General features: G+C 45.1%; 1 protein-coding gene across 1 annotated transcript in view; it reads right to left on the bottom strand.

Moving 5' to 3' along the window:
- The window catches only part of LOC8026296 (medium-chain acyl-CoA ligase ACSF2, mitochondrial-like), a 138323-nt gene that overhangs the window by 48370 nt on the left and 64940 nt on the right, over window positions 1-25013 (bottom strand). The window contains exons 5-9 of the mRNA XM_002403062.4: window positions 21394-21512; window positions 21256-21303; window positions 11683-11800; window positions 6529-6624; window positions 4243-4391 (exon numbers count right to left, since the gene is read on the bottom strand). Of these exons, the coding sequence (XP_002403106.4) occupies window positions 4243-4391; window positions 6529-6624; window positions 11683-11800; window positions 21256-21303; window positions 21394-21512 (530 nt within the window). The remainder of the gene's footprint in view (window positions 1-4242; window positions 4392-6528; window positions 6625-11682; window positions 11801-21255; window positions 21304-21393; window positions 21513-25013) is intronic.

Raw genomic sequence — 25013 nt, 5'->3', positions numbered from 1 at the left:
GAAATGCACTACATGAAACACAAATTCGTACGCACCGATGTAGTACTTCAAAAATTACTAGCCAATATGCAAATGATGGCTCGCGCGCAAGAACCCACACTTATTAACATTGAGGAACCTTCATCTCCTAGGTTATCTCAACATGGCATCCTCCAATGTTTCACTAAAGATTTGGCAATGGAACTGCCGGGGTCTCCGCACAAATAAAGGGCTTCTCCAACAATTTCATTATAAACAGACAAACCTGACATCATCCTGGTTCACGAAGCCAACAGTTTTATTACATTATCTGTATACGATCACTTTATGCAAGGCAGAATCACAAAAAAAGAAAAGATAAACGAACCCCACAAGAAACCAACATACCAATTGCCATCATCACGTACGTAACTAGGCATATCCCAGCTATTCAAATCGACATTGCCTCTTTAAAAAACTCAACCCAGGAGCTGGTTATAGCACAATGTCCCCTCAACAATCGAGAGGTTATCATCGCCAACGTGTACTGGTTTCCAGGACTCGATTGTCCATCTGTGAGGTCGATAGACGCGTAGACACAGCAACATAAGCACATGGACATCATCCTAGCTTGTGATTTTATTGCGCATAACACATCCTGGGGCTATACACGCACCACCAAAACCGGGATGCGTCTCGATCGCAAAACTCAGGAAAACAGATATACGCTCCTTAACGACACAACAAACCCCACGCGACAGGGCACCAGCGTTGAGCGGATACTAACCCAGACCTCAGCTGGCACCGCGGTATGGAAAACATCACGTGGACGAATCTTTACAAAAACCTAGGCAGTGATCATCACATCGTCGAAATCACCCTAGCTGATCCTCACATCAAGCCCCGGTCCACCTCACTCACGCCCAAAAACACAACTCATTAGGCGAGTTAATTCCGTTCTCCGGAGCGCGAGAGTTTGGCGCTCCTTTCAATAAACGAACAAGAGTGCCACGGGAGACTGACACTCGCGCGCGCTCTTCGTGCACCGAGAACTTCTAGGAGTGCTAGTGACTTCTTCGCGTTCCGTGACGTCACGTGAACACACAAGATGGCTGCTCTGCTGTTGAGACCGCTGAGACGAGTACCAAAAGGATTCATAGTCCTTTCGAACTCGAGTCGAGTAACGAATGGACTCAAAAGATGAAGTTGCGGACGCTTTCTCTCGGGCAACCCAAAATAGCGGTTGAGAGCAGGTGATGCAACGGGGAGGTTACGAGGAGTGCGGGTATGATGTAAGTCGTGTTCGGAGTCGGAGGAGAGGCATCGCATGTACGATGGAAGGCAGGACAACGACTGGCAGGAGGGGAAACAGCCAGAACTTATTCCAGATTTAGGACGCTGCACGAGGAGACCAAAGATTGTGGCTTGTGGTGAAGTGATGAGCGAGGAATAGCTTTTCGAGGCCCGATAATCAGATAGGAGTTCGGCAGCGGGTGTCGGAAAAATTGCGAAAATATCAGTTGACACCATGAACGCTGGCGGACGAGTTTATCAGCGGGTCTAGGAAAAGTGCGGAAATTTCAGTTTACACAGAGAACACTGGTAGGCGAGTTAATGAGCACAACGATTCGTACATTTTGTGCCAATACCGCTTGTTGCTTTGCGTCATCCCAACCAACGACGAAAGGGAGAGGGACGACCCTCCTTTCAGGGTGGGGGTTCCTAGAAGTCTACGGAGGTGATCTTTAGAATCCCCTTTCGACTTCACTCTGGCTGGTTGTGACAGTGGCAGCCAGATTTTTATAATTTATGTCGAGTCATGAACTGCCCGGGGATGATGCTGGAGGCATTACGGTGGGCTTGTAACTCTCCTGCTTGCTTTGAGGCGCGAACGGATTAAATGGGCTTGCACGCTAAGTTGCCGCCCTCTCCAAGGGTCGATGAGTCCCTATAGCACGGACGCACGTGAACGGGACGGAACGCGTACACGCCCTGGCAATATGAAGGTGGACACTTTACCTGGTTTCTTGCCAGTTTTACGGCTCCTTAAGGCCGCATTAACTCTCAATGCCTCAAATGGTACGTGGTTTGAGGGTCTAAACTTTGCTTTCTAGCCCTCTTCTGAAACAGAGCATGTTCCGGAAATTGCAGGAGCCCCAAAAACAAGAAGAGGGCTGTTCACCTTTATATCGCTTATGGGTGTACATCTGGTCGCACAGGATATACGCGGCCATTTCGGAATTCGGGTATGGTATGGCCATCCCGCCACGGGCTTTGGATCCCTTCATTTTCTCAAAAGTTCGACTGCGTTTACGTCATCGTTACCTAGTCTTGAGGGAAACTCACCCTCTGAGCAACGGAGCTAGTGGTTATGCCGCATCGCTTGCTCCGAGGTGTGATGGCCCCTACGAGCCAGCGACGCGAGCGTCGTGTCTTCTACGCTTTCTCGGAAAGATAGAAACGCGGAGTCTGTCCCTGTTCACATGCCTGACTTCAAGAGATACTTCCATCGCTATGGGGAAGATGAGTAACATAAGGTTGCGGTAGGACACAGGAAATCCCCTGTTCCTAGCAACTCAGGAGCGAGCTCCGGAATGCGGACTTGCTGAGTTAGGCGCACGGTACACGTATCCCTCGGCAAGCAATTTTGCAGTAGGGGCTGTGGCCGCTGCAACAATCTGCTGCAGAGTGTTTGTTTATTGTGTGTTGTTTTAACACTATGTTCAGTGCAGAATGACTTTGTGGAAAAACCACCATAGACGGCGTCACCCAAGAAGTCCACCGGGTGGGAAACAAGGGCCTATCTGTTTCTCTAAGTGCTCAGGGTGACGGACACCTGTTCGGCCCGGCGAACGGTTCGAAAGGGCAATTCTACTCCCACGGCGACCTCCAAGCGGAACGGGGCAGGTCCGTTGGTGTTGGGAAAAACAGCTTAGTGCAGGCGCTCTGCTGCATCGTGGTGAAGAAACAGCAAGCGATGGACAGGTAAACATTATCTCCCGGCTTCACTAGAAGTGCCAGCTGGGGCCGGCATTAAGAAAGACGGACGCCGACGGTCCCACCATCCGCTACGACGCTTTCTGACGCTACAACATGGTACTCCGGTAACACCCCAAAAAGCAGCCGTCTCTTTCGACACCTCAGACGTCCCCGACCAGAGCGCTCACCTCTCTTTCCACAATCCATCGACGAACACATCATGGCTGACGTGAAAGTACTCCTCTCTGAGGACCATGAGATCCCGAGTACCAGAAGTCCTCCGAATGCCGGGTCTTGAGACAGGAAGAGTGTGGGAGACGAGGGTGGAAGACGACGGGACGGAGGGCACGTAACAAGCGGTCGGCCGAGGAGACACGGGGTGGGGCGTGGCAGAGCGTGCTGCGCGAACCTGGGGTCGGGCAAGAACGATCGAGACGGTCTAGGCTATGGCGAACCCTGGAGCGGTCCACCAGCCAGGTTCGGCCCAGGACCGGCGGGAATGGCGAGCTCTGGCCATTCCGGCTTATGCCATGACCATCCCGGAGTGGTTCCGCAGCGACGCTTTGGTAGACCAAAACAGCTAACCTACGGAGCACTGACGTGAGAAGGACGATCCACAGGCCTGCACACGGATTCCGCCCTGGCTGGTGATGGCAACGGCATCAAGACTTTTCAGAAGTTATGTCGCGCCGCGACCTGGCCGGGGTTGAGAAAGGACAATCCACAGGCCTGTACACGAACTATGACTGCGAGCTCTGCACGACGGGTGATAACCAGGGTCGGCGGGCTAGGACTGCCGGCTCTCCAGGACGGGCAACCGGGAAGTACAGTAAACCCATTCGCTGTGTTCTCGTTACGTTATGTCACTCTTCGGGAGACGAGCGAAGCACAGACCGATCTGGCGGCGATTTTTATAGAGCGACCCCACACTTCTTGATGAGGAGGTTCCAAGACCGCAAACATGCGATTGTGTACTCCCGCACGATAAACTGGAATCGAGCATTATTTTAAGGATGGGCTTGTCAACTTTATGGCGGTATTGAACACGAAACAATCATAAACTCCACCTCTGACGGGGTGAACCTGTGTTCAAGACGGGTCTAGGGAAGCTGAGGTGCCACTTAAATATGGGTACTGACACAAGAGAAAATTAGTGCCGTGTTCTCAGAGTTGACAATTGGGTCCAATCTTAAGAGCATTGGCTTGTAGCTTGGCTAAGGAAAGTTCCCCAATAAACCAAATGTTTCTAATACAAACAAATATATACAAGGAAAGTGTCTAAAAGCAATAAAAGGCTCGTGTCACCTGTGCCTTGAGATGGCTTCCAGCGTCGTTTTTGGCGAGAAGTTAGGTCCCGGCAATACTATGGTGGAGCCGAAAATTGTGACAGCTAGCACGCCTATTGTTCTGCCGAATCCAAAAACCAGTTCTGCGTTCAGGCAGATAGATTCCCGCTGAAAAAAAAGGAGCAATTGTTTGTTTTCGAAGAGCAACAATACAAACTTTATTTTCGTACAGATTCCCGATTGCCTAAGCCTTACAGAACAAACAACGTAACACAATGTTTAAAGTCAAACACTGCATCAAAATATTTCTCCGCACTGAAATTTTAGAAAGTGTACTGAAAGTAAACAGGTCTCGTAATACTTGAACTACTGTAATAGTTGGCTATAAGACATACTAAAATTGTGAAAGAAAAGCAACACACTCCTCATAAGGAGGTTCCCCCGGAAAGAGTCCCTACCGAAAGTTAATTAATACTCGTACATGCCACAAGCACATCTGTTCTCTAGTTATGCTATTTTTGTAAGGAGCCTTAAGGGGTTTTATTCGGGTTAAGTCACAAAAAATATGCGCCAACGTAATATAACGCGATATTCATTTTAAGTTCTCTAGAATTAAGGGGTTCGCAGGTGTGAAACAAATGACCTTTCGTCGCGGCCACGTGCATCATAGCGCAACACTATTCGATGCGTACTTTCTTGAGAACAGGCCTTCATATCGGTTGAATGCAGAGCTCTCCAAGCCGGTAACCATATAACTGACAGGACGAGGTTTTCTCTGGCAACAAAGAAGTGGCTGAGAAAACATTTTAGGTTGCGTCTTTTGTCAGCACCGCAGAAATGTTTCTGACGAAAGCATGCCTTCTTGGGTTTTACGATGTGACATGCCTTGACACCACGTCGCCTTAACCTATATCAGAAATATTGAGTAGTGTTGTGATTCTCCACTTTTTAATGGCACTCTTTGTGCATTACAAACATTAAATAAATAATGGCAATATGCTACGTTTAAAATGTGCCTATGTTTATTCCGATATTCCTTGGCTGTAGGTTCTTGGAACATCAATAAGCCTACGTCGCATACGAGGACAGCTCCGTAGGCAGTCAATAAATAAAAGTTTAAAATCGATACAATTTACCTCTTTTTGACGTAAAATAAGGTTGCAAGGAACAGCTTATTAATCATTCGTTTTGCATCTCGTATGTTTTTTTGTTTTGTTTTGTTTCCTTGGGTAGCTCGACAAAGAATACGTGAAACGAAATGAACAAGTAACTGCGTGTTCATGGCAAAGTTGCACCCTTCATATTAAAAGAGTGGTTATCTGATGTACGGTTATTCTAGGTATTTCCTTCTGCCAACTGCTGTTTCTCACGGCTATTTGATTGCCTTGCAGGATATCTTTCGGCAGGGTGAGGAGGCCAAATATTTAAACTCTTCGATAACTCAGAGGCTGAGAAGGTAGCAATATTAACTCGAATAAAAAAGCTCTGTTCTGCACTTCACACTGAGTTCGACCGACTGGCAGGCCTCTTAGTCCATCGGACAGATGAGTCCTCAGTTTCCCGCTATATGGCGCCTAGTGCTGTCCTTCGTGCGTTGACACGGCTGCGCTATGTGAAGGGCTTTAAAATAAGTAGGTTCTAGATGGTCGGTAGAAAATATCGCATAAATTGCGGAGAGTTGCGCTCACAGCGTGTCGTTTAATGTTCGAGCGTAGCAAAAATAGATAGAGGAAAATGAAGAATGACTCATTGATTACACATTCAGCAGTGTTAAAATGACGCCAGTTATTATAGTCGTGAAAATTTATGCTCAACTTGCCACTGCAACATACATCTTGAAATTGGTTATCATCCACACAATAAAAAGGCATGGTTGCTTGTCATATCCTGCCATAGAATGTTGTCCACGAATATATACCGCCTAAGTTAGCCAGTGAATAGCACACAAATAAATTAAGTTTTGTAACTTATAATACCATTTTAAAAGTATTTTGATAACAGGTAGAACAATATTCAATCTGAATGTTTCACATAAAATACGATGAGTTTTTAGTAACTTTGAAGCTAATTTTCAGTTTTTATTTGTTCTCTTGCGTTCACCTTGGTCAAAAATTTGAATTAGAATTAAACATTTATTTCGTTTCAGTTTCTCGTTGCTATAATATTTGCAGCGCTTAGTAAAACAACCTGTACGTTATTAACCGAATATCACTCATATCATTTACTTTATTTCCTAGAAAATTGTTAAAATTTAATATTTTAATTGTATTATCAAAAGCACTGGACGTAAAAGCAGTAGCGATACCTGTCGATGGTATCCGACGAAGCGGCCCACCAGGTTGGCGTTATTGACAACGTTGAAGTGAGACAGTCGGCCTGGTTTGGGTTGCCCGGTTGTACCCTACGTTTATAAAAAAAAACACATAATTTTTATTATTGGTTACTTCTTAAGAGAGGGGGCACCGAAAGGAGCAATTTCAAGTCGCTAACACTGGTAGCATCTCCACACGAAGAGAGTTGACGAATTGTTCGCATATCTCTAATAACTGGGATTATATAAATGTATCATTAATGTACATTTGCATTATAAAATGTCATTAGAATCATAACAGTACAATGTATGGCTACTTTCCGGCTAACCAGAACTCTTGTGGCCACATTAAGTGGGCACCCTGGCGGCTCCCATATTTCTGGTTGGCTAGGTTGCCAAACGCGGAGACAAGCCAGCAATATCTTTACCGCATTTTGACTGAGAGTCCTAGGCAACGCGCGCCTCACGCGCGCCACCTTCATAAGGCAAAGCTGAGGCGGCGTACGGATACGCGGTTGCTGACGGACAAACCTTAATTTAACGTTGCTCCTTGTCCCCCCTACGTCCACTTATATGTAGTTCGTTGTAGTTGAAACCCGAGGCTTTTTGTTATTTACCGGGTTGGAAATACAAGAAGGCAAGGAGACCCAATGGCGCGCAATGTGGGGCAGCCGGTTGGAACAGCGGTGGAGGCCGACCCTAAGTGGTTCCCTATCCAACCGCTGGAGACACTCCGAAGGGAACCTGGGTACGGGTGACTCTAGCATGAAACTGTCTTCAAACCACTGTCACACGTCTGAGCTGCCCGGTCATCACCGAATTCAGTTCCCCAGACTGGTGGATAATAACAAAAACGAGACATGACAAAAGACGGCAACAAACAGCCGGGATGACACCGTGTGAAACTGCTACGGCCAGCCACGCTGACCAAGACAGGCGGTCGCCTACGGCTGTATGGGATTCTGTAAATCTGAAAATAACGAATAACGATAGCAATCGAAATAGAATATTGAATCCAGCGCACGAATAAGATCATGGAATCTCTGTTCACACTTTCACAGCTCCACATTCATATTGCCGCATCTCTGGATACCGGGGCCACTATCTCGCTGTAGTGGATACCCTCTTCAAACTTTGCAAGTAAAAAAGATGAGCCTCCCTCCGAGTAAAGTGCTTTTTCAGTTAATTTCTGGTAAAACTACGGCAACTGAAGAAGGGAGCTGTGAAGCTGCAAACGGTGTAGATTGCAAAGAACCGCATTTATGACATCGTTTATCGACGCGGTATTAGTGCCCGCCAACGTCGACCGGCATTGCATGGCACGGGAAATGACACTTAATTAATCTGGAGCAAATGCTAGCTAGAACAAAAACCAGAGCTTGCTCTGTTTAGCATACGAGAGGACCGGCATCTGCAATTCGCCCATTCCAGTACACTTCATTTTGGCACCAGCTGCCTCGCCTGTCGGCGTTAAGGGCTCGCTGTGAAGGTGCCCGGCAAGTAGCAAGAATAAACAGAAGCTCGAATATGTCCTGCAGACCTTCACGACATTGTTTAAAAAGACACAATTGGACCAGTGACGTCCTAATGCACCACAATGCAACCGGTAGCCAAACACCATGCGGGTTGAACCATTGACAGATCTGCGTCCACAAGAGAACGCTCCTGTATGGGGCGCTTGAAGCGATGATTGACACCAATTTGTATGTGAGTCAACGAGCCTTCGGGCACTTCCTCTTGTTCCAGCTCTAAAATACAATGAAACAGGCCGACTGGTTGTATACTATCGGCGGCTTAGTGACGTGTTCGTACGGCAAGCTATCTTCTCCCAGCAATTTTTTTTTGTGATAAACGTACTCGGTAACGCTAAAGCATTCACAAAACAGAACACCCGCCTCAGTTTCTTCACACTGAGATTCAATCGCCGGGCGCACAGACATTTAAATTCATCTCCTACGAAAGGTAGTTTGATTCGGCCCGCTTGTCACATGTTTTTCCAAATTAACTTCCGAGTTTCCAGCGTGGGATGGACAGTGCACTCGTCAAAGGTTTAGCGATTTATCTTGGGAATGTTCAGTTGGTCACACCCAAGGTTGAAATCCTTCGATTCGTGGAGCATAATGATACAGTCTGTCAAAAACCAAAATTTTTGCGAGCTAGTGAACTCTCCTTTCCCACATGACGTCATAACTTGAAAAAAAAATCTCTGAACGATTGCTTTGTACTGGAATTTTATCTCCCATTATTTCGAGATTTTTCAGCTACGCAACGTTCAAACTGTTCGCATTCACAGCCCCCTCGAAAGCAGTCATTGGCTGCTTCTTTACAGCCTAAGAAGTTGAAGAAGCTCTTTATTTTGAGACAAATCCAGGCGAGTGGAACATAACAAGGCACAAAGGACGAGGTCAGAGGAGAGGACCACACAAGACTCAACAGACGCAAAAGTGCTGACTCGCAACTAAAATATTATAAAAAACAAAAAGAATATGGGGAAAGCATCAGAAAGGCTCGAACTAGAAGAGCGCGCAAAAGACGGCCTGGAAACAAAATTCGCCGGGTGCCCGTCGGTATCTCGGTGGCGAAGGATTTCGCGCACCCAGAAAGCACTTCTGGACGTTAAGTCGTCCACACACACATAGACTAATGGCGTATGTAACAGCATTTGTCGCGTTACTATTTTAGCGTCCCACATGTCCACCATGATGCTACTGATGCAAACCCAACCACAGGAATCGGAACCGTAGTGCACGTGCTAATCCGCAGCTGTGACCGCAGAACAAGAAGCGCTAACATGGCGCTACTGAAGCGCGTTTACAAGGCGCTGCTAAAGCGCTAACAAGGCGCTACAGAAGAGCTAAGCGCGCGTTAGAACCGTTTGTACAAAAATTTCGTTACTACAAGGGACCCGAGTAAATTGATAGTATTCAAAAAGTATCGCAATGTTCTGACGTCGGAACTCAAGAAGGCCAAACATGATTACTACAAAGCTTTATTCAGTGAATGTGCAAAAAAACGTCCAGATGTCGTCTGGAAATCAATAAATGAAATTCTCCAACCCGGCAGACAACATAATTTTTTAGGAGAGCTCCAGGTAAATGGAAAATTGCTGTCTGGAACCTCACTTGCTCAATGTTTTAACTCTCATTTTGTCAACCTGGCCTCGAGTTCATACTGCGAGGATGCAGTAGAAGGCATTTATCAAAGGGTTAGTGAAACCCTGTTTCTTGATCCAACAAGCGAACATGAAGTGTTTCGGGTATTTATGGGCCTAAAAAACAGCAAAACGTGTGATATTGACGACCTTCAAATAAAACCAATTAAATTTGTTCTTGATATAATTACACCATGCCTTGTACATATTTTTAATCTGTGTTTATCGTGCGGAAAATTCCCGCAAAAAATGAAGCTTGCAAAAGTGTCCGTGATATATACGGGTGGAGATAAGAATGTTCTGTCAAATTATAGACCCATATCTGTTCTGCCTGTTTTTTCAAAGGGACTCGAAAAAATCATTTTTTGTCGTCTGAATAGTTTTTTGTGCAAACACTCTGTAATCACAGAATCTCAGTTTGGCTTTAGAAAAGGAAGATCTACCGAATCTGCGCTTCTTTTGCAAAAAGAAATCATATTACAAAATATAGAAAGCAAACTCTTGACACTTGGCATCTTCATTGATTTTAGTAAAGCCTTCGACTGTCTCAATCATGGCATACTCATTGACAAACTAAGTAGGTATGGTATACGCGGTCCATCACTTTCACTTCTGTATTCTTACTTATATGAACGTAGGCAATCTGTAATCATCGATGGTCACTTCTCATCACTGTTGCAGATTAAGTATGGCGTGCCACAAGGTAGCATTTTGGGTCCGTTGCTCTTTAATATTCATATCAATGATCTTGTGAATATTTCCGAAAATGTCAAATTTGTCTTGTATGCCGACGACACCAGTCTGTTCCTCAGTGACGCGGATGCGGATAACCTAATAACCAAAGGAAATTTAATTTTGTCTAGATTTTTTTTGTGGTCGCGAATAAATGGCCTATATATTAATGATACAAAAACAAAGGCAATTTTATTTAAACCGTCCAATAAACAGGTAAATATAAATGAAACTCTCCATTTTCAATCCACGCCGATTGAATTAGTGAAAGAACATAAAACATTAGGTATTATATTTTCAGATAACTTACAGTGGGATAAACACATAAACCAGGTCGTCAGCAAATTATGCAAAATTGTAGGTGTGCTTGCACGTTGTCGAGCCATTCTCCCCGAAAAAATAAAACTACAAATATATCATGCATTATTTAAATCCCAAATTTCCTATTGCCATCTCGTTTGGGGCACGACCACAAGGACAAATCTGAACAGAATATTATTACTACAAAAAAAAGTTTTGCGCTTTGTTGGAAACGTTCATTTCTTAGCCCACACAGAGGCTCTATTTTCACAATACAAAATTATAAATATACATCGTTTTTATGAGTACCTTTTGACTCGATCATTTCTTTTTTCTTCCCCTGAATCTATTAATTTTCTGAAACAGACATCGGGATTAATCAAAAACATACCCACCATCTGCACCCGCTACTCCGAGGAATGGAAAGTGTTTCCGTTTCGCACGAACTACAGTTACCAGTCTTTAAAACATAATCTACCCTCATTGATAAACAAATATTGCGTAGATGACGTGGACATCTACAATATAAACCCTAAGTCATTGTACTTACTTTTTGTATAGAGCTGTTTTCGTTAACCTGTGAAACCTAGGTCTCTTTTATATATGTATTTTACGTATTGCTGTAATCTCTGCAGTTATTTTTGTATCGCCATAGCTGTCTGCCAAGTGCACGGGGCCCGGACCCCGTCAAGTCAACATTTGTTGACTTTTTGTCCGTGGCTCCGGCGTCTGTAACCCATACGGATGCAAAAATAAAAATTATTATTATTAATTATTATTATTATATTAGAACTAAGTCGTGCGCTAGGAAGCACCACTTGATCACTCTTTTGAGCGCTCATGTGGCGCTGACTTAGCAATTCGCTGTATGTGTGAAAAGGCCTTGAAGTTCCCTCGAAGCATTGCGGCAGCGGTATAGTAGTCAAACTCGCTCGTGAGATCGGTCTATTCTTCACAACACTTACCGAGGAAAACTGGACAAAAGCATCTTGGTCGAACTGCACTTTGGCCGACAAAGAGCTCATGGTCGCGTAGTCTTCAGCCGTCACTGAGTTCACCAGGTCATCAAACGTCAGGGTGCCGCTGCAGGAGATAAAAGTGTCGATTGATTCCGACATTTACATGGTGGCATCAACTGCCTCTGTGCGCTGCATAGAATTACTATCACGGCGTTTACTCAGTTCCACGATGACAATCCCGTTTAGTCGACAGGACATCCATTTTGATAAATATCAATTCAGAGGAAACGAGATTGACTGTTGCAATGGTAAACCATATAACTCAGATAACCCTGGTGCAATTTGTTCCGACGTTGTTTAAGTGAACATGACCTCCACTTCAGAAATTGACCACAGCTTTACGCGCGAACCTTGCCTAGTGGCACACAAGAGAAACGCCTTATTTGGCGTTTCTCTCGTGTGCTACTTAGTGCCAGAGTACCTTTCGTTTGCATTTCTATGACTTTTCTCTGGTTCGCCACACAATCGCCAATGTGACAGACTTCAACCAAACGTGACACGTACGAAACGAAATACCAACAGAGAAGCATAAACCTGGCACTTGTTGGCAGTTTAGGTCCGAAATCGCCACATCAAAATCGAACGACCAGAAATGAAGCCAAACTCTGGCACTCGTCTGGCAAACTTATGCTCAAAGATCCCAGATGACAGTCCAACTACCAGCAGTAAGCCTAACTTTCGCACTCCCTTGGGCATATTAGGGCCAAGATACCCAGGCTCTGGCATAAAAAAGTCACGTTTAAACTACCTCGGCTTCTTAGTGCATTTTGCGCCCTAAATTCCCTCCCCCTTTCCTGAAACCAGTCAGAACTACTCCACCCGCCCCCCTCACACACACACACACACATACCTCGGCTTCTGCCAAAACGGTCGGGACATGTATTCTCCTCCCGGTCGGGACGGCGCCCGCCAACCCACCCAAGAGGAGTAACGGGAGAAACCAGGAGAGCGAGCTGGAATTCTCTCCACCCCCCCCCCCCCCTCCTCCCACTCCTCCCGAACCGGCCGGGAAATTCGCCCACGGCCCCGACCGCGCCATACTGTCTCTGTGAGACGATGTCTACTTATCACATATGTCCCCGTAAATGTCCGTCAGGAAGCCACGGCTTTTCACACGGATGGGTCACGACGAATGAACCATGATTCAAGTAACTTCCTTGGGCCCCACCGCTGGGCTCGACCCAACGTCGCCGCATTGTCCAGGTCAAACGTGTGCCCCATCGTGCAGCAATGGTCGACAAGTTCAGTCTTTGATCGAGTCGCGTGCCTGGCCGTGGCCACGTTTCTTTTGTGCTCCTTCAGTCTCGTTGTCCCCTTCCTTCCTGTCTTGCGAATGCACGTAGCCTCACAATCGCCGCACAGCACTTTGTACGCCACCCCACTGTGGACGCCCACAGGGGTGCGGTCTTTTGGCTTCGGGAACACATTCGCCAGAGTGTAATGAGGTTTAAACACAGTTTGAAGGCCCAACGGACGTAAGTTTGTTATGTTAAGCCAGAGTAAACGTTTTTAAATCCGAATTCATCTGGCTTTCGGAACATTCTTGATTTTATGGACTACCAGGAAATAATTGAAAATCAAAAGATTAGCTGCGGCATTTCACTAAACTCCGTTCACCCTTGAGCTACGGAGGGAGCTACGTGCCCATCGGACCAATTAGCAGCCTCTCTCTTATCATTTTATCCGACATTCAGCGCAGTGGTGAACGGTGTATAGCGAATTACCTATCTACAAAAAAAAAAGACTTAGTAAGTCTGAAGGGGAGACCATCATATCATTTAATTAACAAGTAAAAGTATAATCTGCAATAAGGTATTGGTAAAGAGGGCCGACAAACATATTTAAATATACATTTCCTTGAAACTCCTATTGTGTGTCTAAATACGATTGGCACTACAACCCGTACATCGTAATTAGATGCGAAATGTGAACTACTCAAGGAATTTAGAATATGCTTATGTTGACTTCTTTTATTCTAAACAGCATATCTCTGCGTGAGCGCCTTCGCGAATGTCGTGGTTACGCAACGCTGGTGCAGCCGAGGTCCGTATTGCGTAACTCGAGAATAAAGAAACCAGTTAAAGATTCGCCATATAAAGTCCAAAACAAATTTTAAAAAATCATGCTTAATTAATGCACGTAGACATTATTTAATGGGTTCACGTCGATGTCTACATGACGACCACAGCGTCTTGCTCTAGTTTACAATCACGCTATATGAGGATGGGATTTCACCTTAAAAATGTCACCGTCATATCGCGCTCACCGAAAATATGGAGGACGATTCAGCTTTACCTTTAAGAGTAGAACGTTGTAGCTAAGCATATAAACTCCCGCTCTTTCCCAAGCTGTAAAAGCGTGTTTTGTGTAGCTTAGTAGTGTTTGGTTTGCAACCGAATGGTCACCTAAACTTCCACGTTTTCTTTAAGGCAAATGAAATTACTTTATGGCGTGAAAGGATTTCAGACATGCGGCAACCTTTATTTCGCACCACAAATCCTGCTTTGATTACTTTCATTCCACGCGTGACGTCATGTTTCAGGTGAGCGTTGTGGGTTTGAATTTTTCGCAGGTTCATGAAAGTTTATGTGGCTGTGACGTCATAACCCTTTCCACCAATCAAGATTTTCCCGTCACAACGCCACCGACGCCGGATTTTTTGTGACGCGAGGTCCTTAATGCTGTCGTGTAAAAATTTATTTTTATGTAACTCGGGGCGCATATTGCAGAATGAAAGCTTCTCTTTGCGCAAAATACAGGGTGTTTTTTTCTTTCTATTCTTACACATTTGTTAAAAAAAAAACGTGAAAGCTGCACTAATGCGGTTTGTGTAGGTGGGTTATACGGTCAGGCGGACATAATGTGGGCGGCTAATCTCTGCAATAAGTCTGCTAAATAATTAAAATTCGTTAATTAAATTTTTAATTACTGGAAATAAACATATGGTTTCAATTAGAAACTTGCTGAGCATCATCGAAAACCCCTAAATCAACTATTTTTAGCAGGATATAACGCCGGGGCAGCATTTTACGGCGTTCTGTAAAAACGCTTCATATGGATGCGTTTCTAGATTTCGGTTTTTTATCGGAGCGCATCTACGCGCCCGCGATCCTGCTCCCCGGTGGTCGTGGCGCAAAGCCACCTCTTCGCCTCATTCGTAGAATGGAGGGAAGTACGGCGCACATCTGTTGCGCGTCTCAGCCACTGGGGAGCAGGACCGCGGGCGCGGTGATGCGCTCCGATAAGAAACCGAAATTTAGAAATGCGTCCAAGTGGAGCGCTCTTACAGAACGCCGTAAAATGCTTCCCCGGCGTTATATCCTTGCAGAAAAGGATGATTTTGTGGTTTTCGATGATGCTCTACAAGTTTCTAATTGAAACTACATGTCTATTTCCACTAATTAAAAAGTTAATTAACGAATCTTAATTAATTAGCCGACTTATCGCAAAGATTAGTCACCCACATAATGTCCGTCTGGTCGTATAACTCACCTGCAGAAACCTCATTACTGTAGCTTTCACGAATTTTTTTTAAACAAATGTGTAAGAATAAAAAAAAACACCCTGTATATCTTATTCGTTCAGTACAGACCAAATCTTCAAGACAAGGACTGATTAAATGCGGCTCTTAGGGGCCAATATTGCGATGTTTAATGCTTTGACTCCATTAATTTCTTGAATAACCAGGAAGTTTAAGACTAATAAAAAAGTATGATTTGCTTCGAGCCGATATCTGCATTAATTCTTATTGATGTCTGAAAATTATCCGGACTTCAAGAGAACGTAAACATATGTAAGGTACTAAATTCGTAACACAGCAACATATACGCATTTCCTGCAAGTTTAATTCAAAGGTCTTATGTGGCAACAAAAAAGTGCACATTTGAATCTATGCTCCACCTTCTTCCTCCGCTGTCGATTATGCGGAGGGCAAGTTCGTCTGCTTCTTGCGCAGGGGGTAGCGGTGACGTCAGAACGCCGAGCCCTGATTGGCTGATCGCGACCCCCTATCTGAGCGTCGTCTGCTCCTTTGCAACGTCGTCCGCTCGCAACGTCGTCTGCGTCTGTCTTACCTTTCCTGCGACTTTCGGAAGTGCAGAGGCCAGATTCACGAAACGATCTTACGCCAAAAATGTGCGTAAGACAAAACTTAAGAACAAATTCGTATTCTCGATACGAAATTTTCGTAAGTTTTGCGCAGGTTACGACGAAATCCTACCACAGCTCCGAAACTGTCTTATGCACTTCTTATTATCGAATCAGCATGGCCGACAGCGTCACGGTCGCGACGACCCACGGACGTTTATTTTTCTACGTGCGCTTCTCACGCGTCCCGACTTCAAGCAGCAAGAAAAAAGTAAAAAGTACTTGAAACAGACCACGACGAACAGGAACGCTGGATCCACAAACACTCGGGAAAAGCTCCAACGGCCACGATTCTACCAAACGCGACCAAGTGAGCACGGCAGTTAGGCCTAGCACTCCGCGACTCGGCGACCGTCTGCCCACGACCGGCTGGTGTGCTGAATGAAATATGCCCGCGCGACCCTTGTGAACCCTTCCCGTATTATACTTTAATCGCTGACCTCAGTTTTAGATTAAAAGGTCAATTTCTTCCTCTTGTTATCTCCTTGTTTCCCGAGGCAACGGTGACTCTCGCCGGTGAAAAAGCGGTGAATCTCCGACAGACGCAGGAAAGGTAAAGCAGCCATCGCTTTGACTGGCAGACGTAAAGCAGACGACGTTTACTGCGCCAACCCGCGGACGCCGTTAAAGAATGAGGGGTCTCGCCGCACACGAAAGGAGGGAAAAAGTGTTTGGGAGGGAACTTGTGGTCTAACCACCCTCACTCTCGGTTCTTAGCAAATAAACCTCGGCGCCTCGGGACACCTCGCCAGTGAGTCCTTTGATTTCCCTCCTCGATGCGCGTCTGCTAGTTGTTAGACAAAAACAACGTACCGCTCGAGTTATTTCGTCTGCCCTCTCTGAAAGGCCAAGTCGAGCTCGCTCGTAAAGACCTACAGTTTGCAGGAAAGGTAAGACAGACGCAGACGATGTTGCGAGCAGAAAACGTTGCAAAGGAGCAGACGACGCTGAGATAGGGGGTCGCGCTGACGCCACCGCTACTTCCTTTCTCATGCGCAGAAGACAAAAATGAGCCCACTTGCGAGGCGTATACATTTCTTAACATCATGTTTGTGTTCATACACAGTGCTTTGTTTTGTTTTTTTATGGAAAGTCTATAGAAGTTGTCATTCAGGCGATGTTCTTCTGTGTTTCACATTACCTCGTATAACATTAGAGAATCCGCATACATGTGGAACGGAATCTGCAGTTGCCGATGCTTTAAGCTTGGCTATTTATTTATTTATTTATTTATTTATTCAATACTGCAACCTCATTAAAGTTTTAGCAGGGTGGACACTGTGGTACAACGAAATACACCAATCTTCACGAAAAAGTACATGACAGTATAAAGACACGCTGCAAACTATGTCCCGATCACCAGGCCGTTTCACACAAGTCATTGCGATACACTTAGAGAACAAAATTCAAAACGCCATTCAGTAGTTGAAAATATACATTTCCATCACACTAACAAAAGGAAAAACAAACAGGTGTAAAAGCCATATTCATCCCTGCCCTTAGTGACATGATCGCCTATCAATGGCCAAAAAGGGGAAGGAAAAGTAAGAATGCGATCGTCATCAACACACAACGCTTCAAAAACCTTATTTGCTTTATTGTAAGCTCGGGGAGATAAATGTGATGCTTATTTTTTATTCTTAGTCTGCTTTATCAAGTAGCGATAGGAAGGTCGCCAGAGAATCACTGCCTACAACTTCCGGGCCGAGGCAGTTCCATTCGCGAATTGTCCTCGGAAAGTATGATTGCGCGAAAACGTGGTTATGGCTGGAATATTCTTTCAATGAAAGCGAATGAGAGCGTCTTGTAACGCGCGGTTGGAAAAATGAAATATAGTCACTTTTATTTATTTTTAGCTGGTTATTTACTAGTAGAAAAAGAAATTTAAGTCGCTCCCGTTGATGTCTCAAACTGAGGCTTTTAAGATTGGCCGCTGCCATTAGGGCGGTTGGTGATACCGACCAGCTATACGAACTGTATACAAATCGTGCTGCCTTTCGCTGAATACGCTCCAGTTTATCTTTCGCTGTTGCAGTGTAAGGGTCCCAGACTATTGCCGCGTACTCGAGGATGGGCCGTACATACGTTTTAAACGTGAGAAGTCTTACTTCTGAAGATGGACAGTCTCTAAGAAATCGCCTTAAGTATCCCAGTTTCTTAAATGCTTTCTTGGTAATATAGTCTATGTGGTGGTTCCGCCTCACGTCGCTTGTAAGCATAACTCCTAAGTATTTAAATGAATCTACGCTATTAATTTGGGTGTCCTATAAAACGTATGTGTTATCTAGGCGCTCTTTTTTTTCTAGCGAACGTCATAGTTACCGTCTTTTCAAGGTTCAGTGACGTTTGCCAATTCTCACACCATTTAGGAATTTTCGCCAGGGCTGTGGTTAATAGTACTTGGTCTTCGGTGCTACGTATTTCATGGAATAGTACGCAGTCGTCCGCAGAGAGCTTAATTTGTACCGTACTATTGAGGAAAATGTCGTTAATAAAAACTAAAAAGAAAAGTGGCCCGAGGACGGACCCCTGGGGCACCCCTGAGTCGACCAAGACCGGACTTGACCGGATCCCACCCATACACACTGACTGTTCTCTTAAGGAAAGATAATCCTGGATCCAGTCGCATAGCATGTCGTTTTTTAAAAGCATCCTCAGTTTTAAGAGTAGTTTGGAGTGTGAGACCCGGTCAAACGCCTTTGCGAGGTCTAAGAATATTGCGTCGACTTGGCCTCGCCTATTGAGTACTTCTGTAATGTAATGGACTGTTTCTAGTAACTGTGTACTTGTCGATAAACCCTGTCTAAACCCGTGCTGTCTATTGTCCAATAATTTGTTGCTTTCAAGAAAATATGCGATGTGTTTGAAAATGACGTGTTCCAGGATTTTTCCAGACACACACAAGAGCGATATTGGTCTGTAGTTCGGTACAAGCTGGCTATCTCCTGATTTTGATACTGGGGTAATTTTGGCACGTTTCCACTCCCGTGGTACTTTACACGTCGAGATAGACTTCTCATATATTATACAGAGGTACTTAGCACACCATTGTGCGTACCTCTGCAAGAAAGCATTTGGAATGTCGTCAATGCCTGGGGATGTTTTGGTATCCAAATTGAGTAACAGAGACAGAACACCTGATTCTGTTATGGACAAGTTGGTTAGGGATGGAGTAGAAGTTTGGGGCTCACTAATTTCGGTGTTATTACCGTTATCGACCGTGAATACTGATTTAAAATATCGGTTGAAGCAGTCAACCAAGGCGGACGGATCACTAATAATGCCTCCATCCACTGACAGACTAGAAACGGATTCTGTCCTTTTTGACGACGAAAGGTATCTCCATAACTTAAGTGGTGAAGAACGCAAAAATGAGACCAAGGTTTTGTTGTGGTATCTTTCTTTCGCTTGTTTTCTATGGCTAGTCAGTTCTACGCGTAATTTATTTCGTCTCTCAATGGCCGGAGAGGACGATGCCCGCTTACAGGATTTTTGTAATCTTTTAGCTTTCCTTTGCAGTTGAAGTATTTGCCTTGTAATCCAAGGGTTTTTCTAATTTACAATCTTGCTTCTGGTGGGGACACATTGCCTAATACTTTCATGAACAATTAATTTGAAGAATTCCCACAGTTCGTTCACGCTATTACAGTCTAGCTCACTCATTGTTTCGAACTCAGAAAAATGAAGATCTAACCTGTCAAGAACACCTTCGTCATCAACTTGCAGAAAATTAAGTACACGAGTTGTTTTGCGTGGTTTGTGGGGACAGAGTTCGACAGTTATTGTGAACAAAACTACCTTGTGGTCATATATGCCTGGGAGCAACGTAGTGTGCGTAGCATGACTTACAAGCCTATCACTGATAAAAACCAAATCCAGCGTTGATGCTGACTCGCCACTTTCTCGTGTCGGATCTTTAACCAATTGCGTAAGGTTATAGAAAACTGCTATGTCAACCAGTGGTTCTGCTGAAGGCGCAGGAAAGATTGGGACCGGGCTTTTCCAGTCGATGTCGGGGACGTTGAACTATGAGGTTACGATTACTTAGACAATGGCGGCAGAGGTACTCATTTAGTTTGAAGAAAAAATCGAGATCCGTTTGAGGGGGCGGTAAACCGCACCGATAACAACGTTTTTTTTTTTTTTTTCTAAGGGCCACCGATGCCCAGACACATTCTAATCCCACGATATCTTCCAATCTTCTCAGTACTAGCAATTCGTCGTATACAATAGCGACACCCCCACCTCGACCTTCTCTGTCTTTGTGTAAAATTCGATAGCCTGGTGGACCAATTTTGTGATCGCCGATCTCTGGACGGAGCCATGATTCTGTTATTACGATTATATGCGGCGAGTAAGTTACTATTAGGCTTTCAAGGAGTGCGATCTTGTTCACAACACTTCGAGCGTTAACATTGATACAACGTAGTTCTTCGTTATGGTATGCTTGTCATGTTTGGGAATCGCGTTCCCTTATACGGGGAGGAAGCTTCACCCTGGTATTTTGTCGCATCCCACGCGAATAATTCTTTGCCGATCCTCAGTTTGTCATGTACCAGGGATACCTTAACTCCGTCCCGTCTAAGGTTGGAACTACTGTCCCACAATAACTTTCTTATCTGTCTAGTTTCCATCGAGTAATCCTCACGAATCGAGAAGTCAGACCCTTTGAGTCTATAGCAGTATTTCAGGATATTCATCTTTTCGTAAAGTTCATGAAGTTTTATTATCACGGGTCTTGGGCGGTCCGAACCTCCTCCTTCTAATCGGTGCAGCCTTTCAATAGATTTTACTTTGACGTTAGGTATTTCCTCAAATATATTTGTCACCGTTGCGGTGTACAGTGAATCCTTTGTTTCTTCTGCTGTCTCGGACTGTGCTCCTTTTAATATTTAGTCAACGTTTGCACTAACATAATTTTTATATTCAAGTAACTCACCTAATGGTAGTTAGAAAAATGTGATTAGAGGCTTCAGTATTTTTCAGATTTCCTTTTATTATATACGTGATTGTCGTTTCTCAATTACGTACATTTCAGTAGAATCACCACGCGGTGCATTATGCATACCTTAACTACTCACACGCTTCGCCATTGATGTTACGATGAAAACCGTATGATGGTCTATAAAATACAATATATATTATGCTAAACTTTAAGTTTATCTACGAATGTTATAAGAAGCTATCAAGTGCAAGAGGTTTATATCTTGTTTGCGACTAAACTAATCATCTGCGGTGTGTTTGTCTAAAGAGCGATAAAACAAACTCGATGTACGTCAATAACTCACAATAATATTAGGAAAAGGCGGACCACGAGACCCTAGAAAGCAATCGTGGCACTCGCACTGGCATCAGGGATTTTAGGTTACTTACGGCTTGCGGCTATTGCCTATGGTGACGACGTGTTTCAAGAATGGTAGCCTGGAAGGAGTCAGAAAAGTTTACGGAACTTCAAAGCCAGCCAGCTGCGACGTTTCGCGGCATTATCGAAGTAAACGTGCGGATCGTCACCTGTGGCTCTTCAACTCTCCCGGTGCCGTCTTCTCAAGTTCCGGTGCAATTTGAAGCAACATCTCGTAGTACTTCTTATCGGTAAATTTTTCTCCAATTATCAGAGCCGCACACTCTGTCTGAAAACAATAAAAGTTTTGATCATATAAAGGCAACACCACACGGCAAAAGCTTCAATTATTGTTGGCGTCCGGACTCGGAGTTGTGCTACCCCTCCTCAGCAACTCATGAAGTCGCGGAAGAGGGTAGCTCAACTCGTCTCCCGGACGACAGCCTTAGTTTGAGCTTTTGCCTTAGCTTGAGTAGTGCCTGTACGTGCTCAGAGTTCGTTCTGAAAGAGAACCAATTATGCTCATTTTGGGAGCTGCTTTGTAGTATGACAATCTGAGAGCCAAAAAAATCTGGCATTCCCACTGAAAACCCGTCTGAATGTTTTTACGCACCCTTCAAAAATGTTTGAGGGATTGAAATGTTCGTGCAAGTTCTTTAGAGGTCTGACACGCCTTTAAAGTACTCCTAAAGGGTATAATTGTGACCCGTTGTAGTTCTTTTAAGGGCTTGTGTGCTCTGTCTCTATCCTTTTCGCCAAATGACAGCCCCCATTAAAATCGTGTCAACGGGTCTGTGGGAGAGATCACGTGATCCTTCAGGATAAATCGATTGGTGAAGCCGCTTGGCCATTTTCTATCAGGTTACCCCAACGCGTGTGAAAATTGAGGACATGTTCCACCGTCCCTACCATGTCGTGGGCTTAGTTAACACGGCCCCATTGCTGTATGTGTGTCCAGTGTATATGGTTCACGGGCTGGACTAGGGACACCCAAGGACGCCGAGTCCCCGCTCAAAAAAAAACTTGTTTTTTTTGTTCTGTTTTTTTATAGTCAGCTATGTATAAAGGGAATATCGATTGTAGTTAAACGATGCGAGGGAGAGAGGGTGTGTATGGAAAACGGGAGGTGATTTTTTTTTGTTTGTTCGAGGAGAACCTGTTTTATTCAGTCGAAATACAGCCTTCGTCAGAACAAAGACCCACCTTATTTTCTCCGTCCAAGAACGCAAACTAGGTCCGCAACAACAACCGGACTCTTAGTGTCGGCTTCCCGTTCCATTCATGGGACCGTTATGCTAGATCAGTTGGGAGTGCGGATCATGAAGAACGTTCCCCAGTCAGAAAAGTGGAAAGTTAGGCTAGTTGGTAGCTATTTATCCTGATTAAAAAATACACAAAAGACGAGTACAGAGTAAGAAAACCGGTACGACGTACAAGCGCTCACTCGAAACTGGTATGTTTGTTAAAGCCTAAAAGAACACAAAAAAACATCCCGCGCTCCAGATCACTCATGCGCACTCCCTTTCTTGTTGTCAAGAGTTGTTAAAACTACACATCTTAAAAATAGCAAGATCACGGTGTTAACGTGATGACACCGGTCGTTACCTTTGGAAACGCCAAGTCAACCTCACTCAGTGCAAGGGAAGGGCGGCTTATGCATCCCTCTCCTCGGGAAACTATCTGGAAGGCGTCCAAGATATTCCCCGCCCTCTATTCTGTATACATGCCCAAGATATTTGTGTCATCGAGCACTGTAGAGCAGCCGCACCTATCACAGTGGACCGCCAGGAGGCCCGATGAACTCGCTCCAAGAGACGCACGGTGCTCCCTTAGCCTTTCGTTTGCGCAGCGTCCAGTTTGGCACACGTACATCTCGCCACAGGATAGAGGAATGCAATAAAATACGCCCATTCAACATCGGATGAAACGGTTGACATGCCTTTTGCCACAGACACCTTCAACTCTTTTCTTCCCCTCCCATGACTCTCGGACGCTCTTACACAATTAAAGTAATTTCTAGGGAGCTTTGAACATAACCCGTATTTCATACCGCTTCGAAACATTCTTAGCATTGTGCGAAACACCGTGTAGGTACAGGAGCAACACCATTCAAACCCTTAATCGGCTCCACGTACACATCCCCGCTTACTCGTAAAGAAAACCCTGCTTCCGTCAATTTTTTTTTTCTTTGATCATTGAAACTTATTTCCACCACGTGAAAGCATATTTTCTTGAGTGCCGAACCAACGCAGTACGCCGCGATGCCTTTCTTGACTCTTTTCGAGTGCGCCGACTCGTACAGGAGGAGCCCTTTTCTTGAGCGCGGACTAAAATCGCAACAAACATGGTTGCTCGACCAGCGGAGAGACGAATTCAAAAACTGGAGGCAACCGTCCGATGATGTCTCGAAGGTGACACCTTCGGACGGTTTCCTTCACTTTTTGTCTTCGAAAAACTTGGAAAAGGATTGAAGTTCGCTATCGAAACAACGTCGGATGGTTGCTTCCAGTTTTTTAGACGTGCCTCTCCGTTTATCGAGCAACCATATTTGTTTTTCTTTTAGTCCGCGCTCAAAAAAGTGCTCCTGGCGTACAAGTCGGCGCACTCTAAAAGAGTCAAGACAAGCGTCCTGGGTCGCTAAACTCGTCAAGCACGACTTTGTGCCCGAAGTTTGCGGAACGCGCTAATTGGACTCTCGCGACGCTGACGTCGCGCCGAGCGAGGTGTCAATCATTCGAACGCTCATTTTTTTGAGTGAGGCAGAATGTAGCAAAGTTCATCGAGGCGCGCGTGCGGCGCGTGAGGGGCGCAAGGAGCCCGCTGATTGAACGGCTTCGCCGATGACGTAGCGCCCCTTTGTCCCTACATCCCTACGCCAAGCTAAAATTAATGCTTTGCAGATTGTCCCTAGGCGACCTGCTGACGCTAAAAAATCCCTCCGAAGTTTGTGTAAAAAAGAAACCTCGTTTGACGAAGTTGTCGCTGACGTCAAAGTGACGTTTCCGAACTTTGCGAGAGCCGTGGTTTGAGCTCGAGATCTTCGCTTCGGAGCGAGGCGAAGTTAAACTTTGTCAACATCGCGGTGCCGTACGCTGCGGCCGAGCTCCTCTTCCGCCACCGTGGGCGACGCTACTGAGACCCCCGAGGACGCCTTTCAATTCCCCGACGGCGACTTTCGGCGACAGTACCGGCTATCGAAAGCCGTTGTGCGTTGACTCTGCGACGAGCATCGTTCGCCGCCTCGGACCGTGGAACAACAAGTTCTCTGCGCGCTCCGGTTCTTCGGAACCGGTAGCTTTCAAGGCATGGTGGCGACTGACCAGCACCTGTCAGCCTCCCACATGACTGTGAGCCGGGCTGTTAAAGTTTTTGCGGCTACCATCGTTTTTTTTTGTTTTTTTTTTCTGTAATATTCGAAGGGTATAAATAAGCTGGTATATAATTCAGAATGTTGGAAAACACACAAGAACCGGGGTAATTCTTGAGTAGGGTCGAGTCTCCCGGCAGCTGGCAGAATTATTTCCCCGAAATTCTACTGGCAGTCGTCACTCATTGGCGGTCAAATCAGTTCATTGAACGACGTGTCATCGAAAGATCGTTTTATCGGCACGCGATGTAATCACATGAAAGAGATATCCTTACGTTAGAGGTATATACACATTAAACATTTTCACACCTTTATACATGTAAGTGGGGTGCCCCATAACTACCACCCCAAATAAGTGTAGCAATAGACCTTATAAAAAAATGTAAACCTCACACCTTTAAAAATGTGTGATTTTAAAACACG

The sequence above is a fragment of the Ixodes scapularis genome, unplaced genomic scaffold, assembly GCF_016920785.2.
Source record: "Ixodes scapularis isolate PalLabHiFi unplaced genomic scaffold, ASM1692078v2 PGA_scaffold4__175_contigs__length_147842914, whole genome shotgun sequence".
NCBI classification, from domain to species: Eukaryota; Metazoa; Arthropoda; class Arachnida; order Ixodida; family Ixodidae; genus Ixodes; species Ixodes scapularis.
The sequence above is the reverse complement of the archived record's forward strand: the minus strand, read 5'-3'. Positions and strand labels throughout refer to the sequence as shown.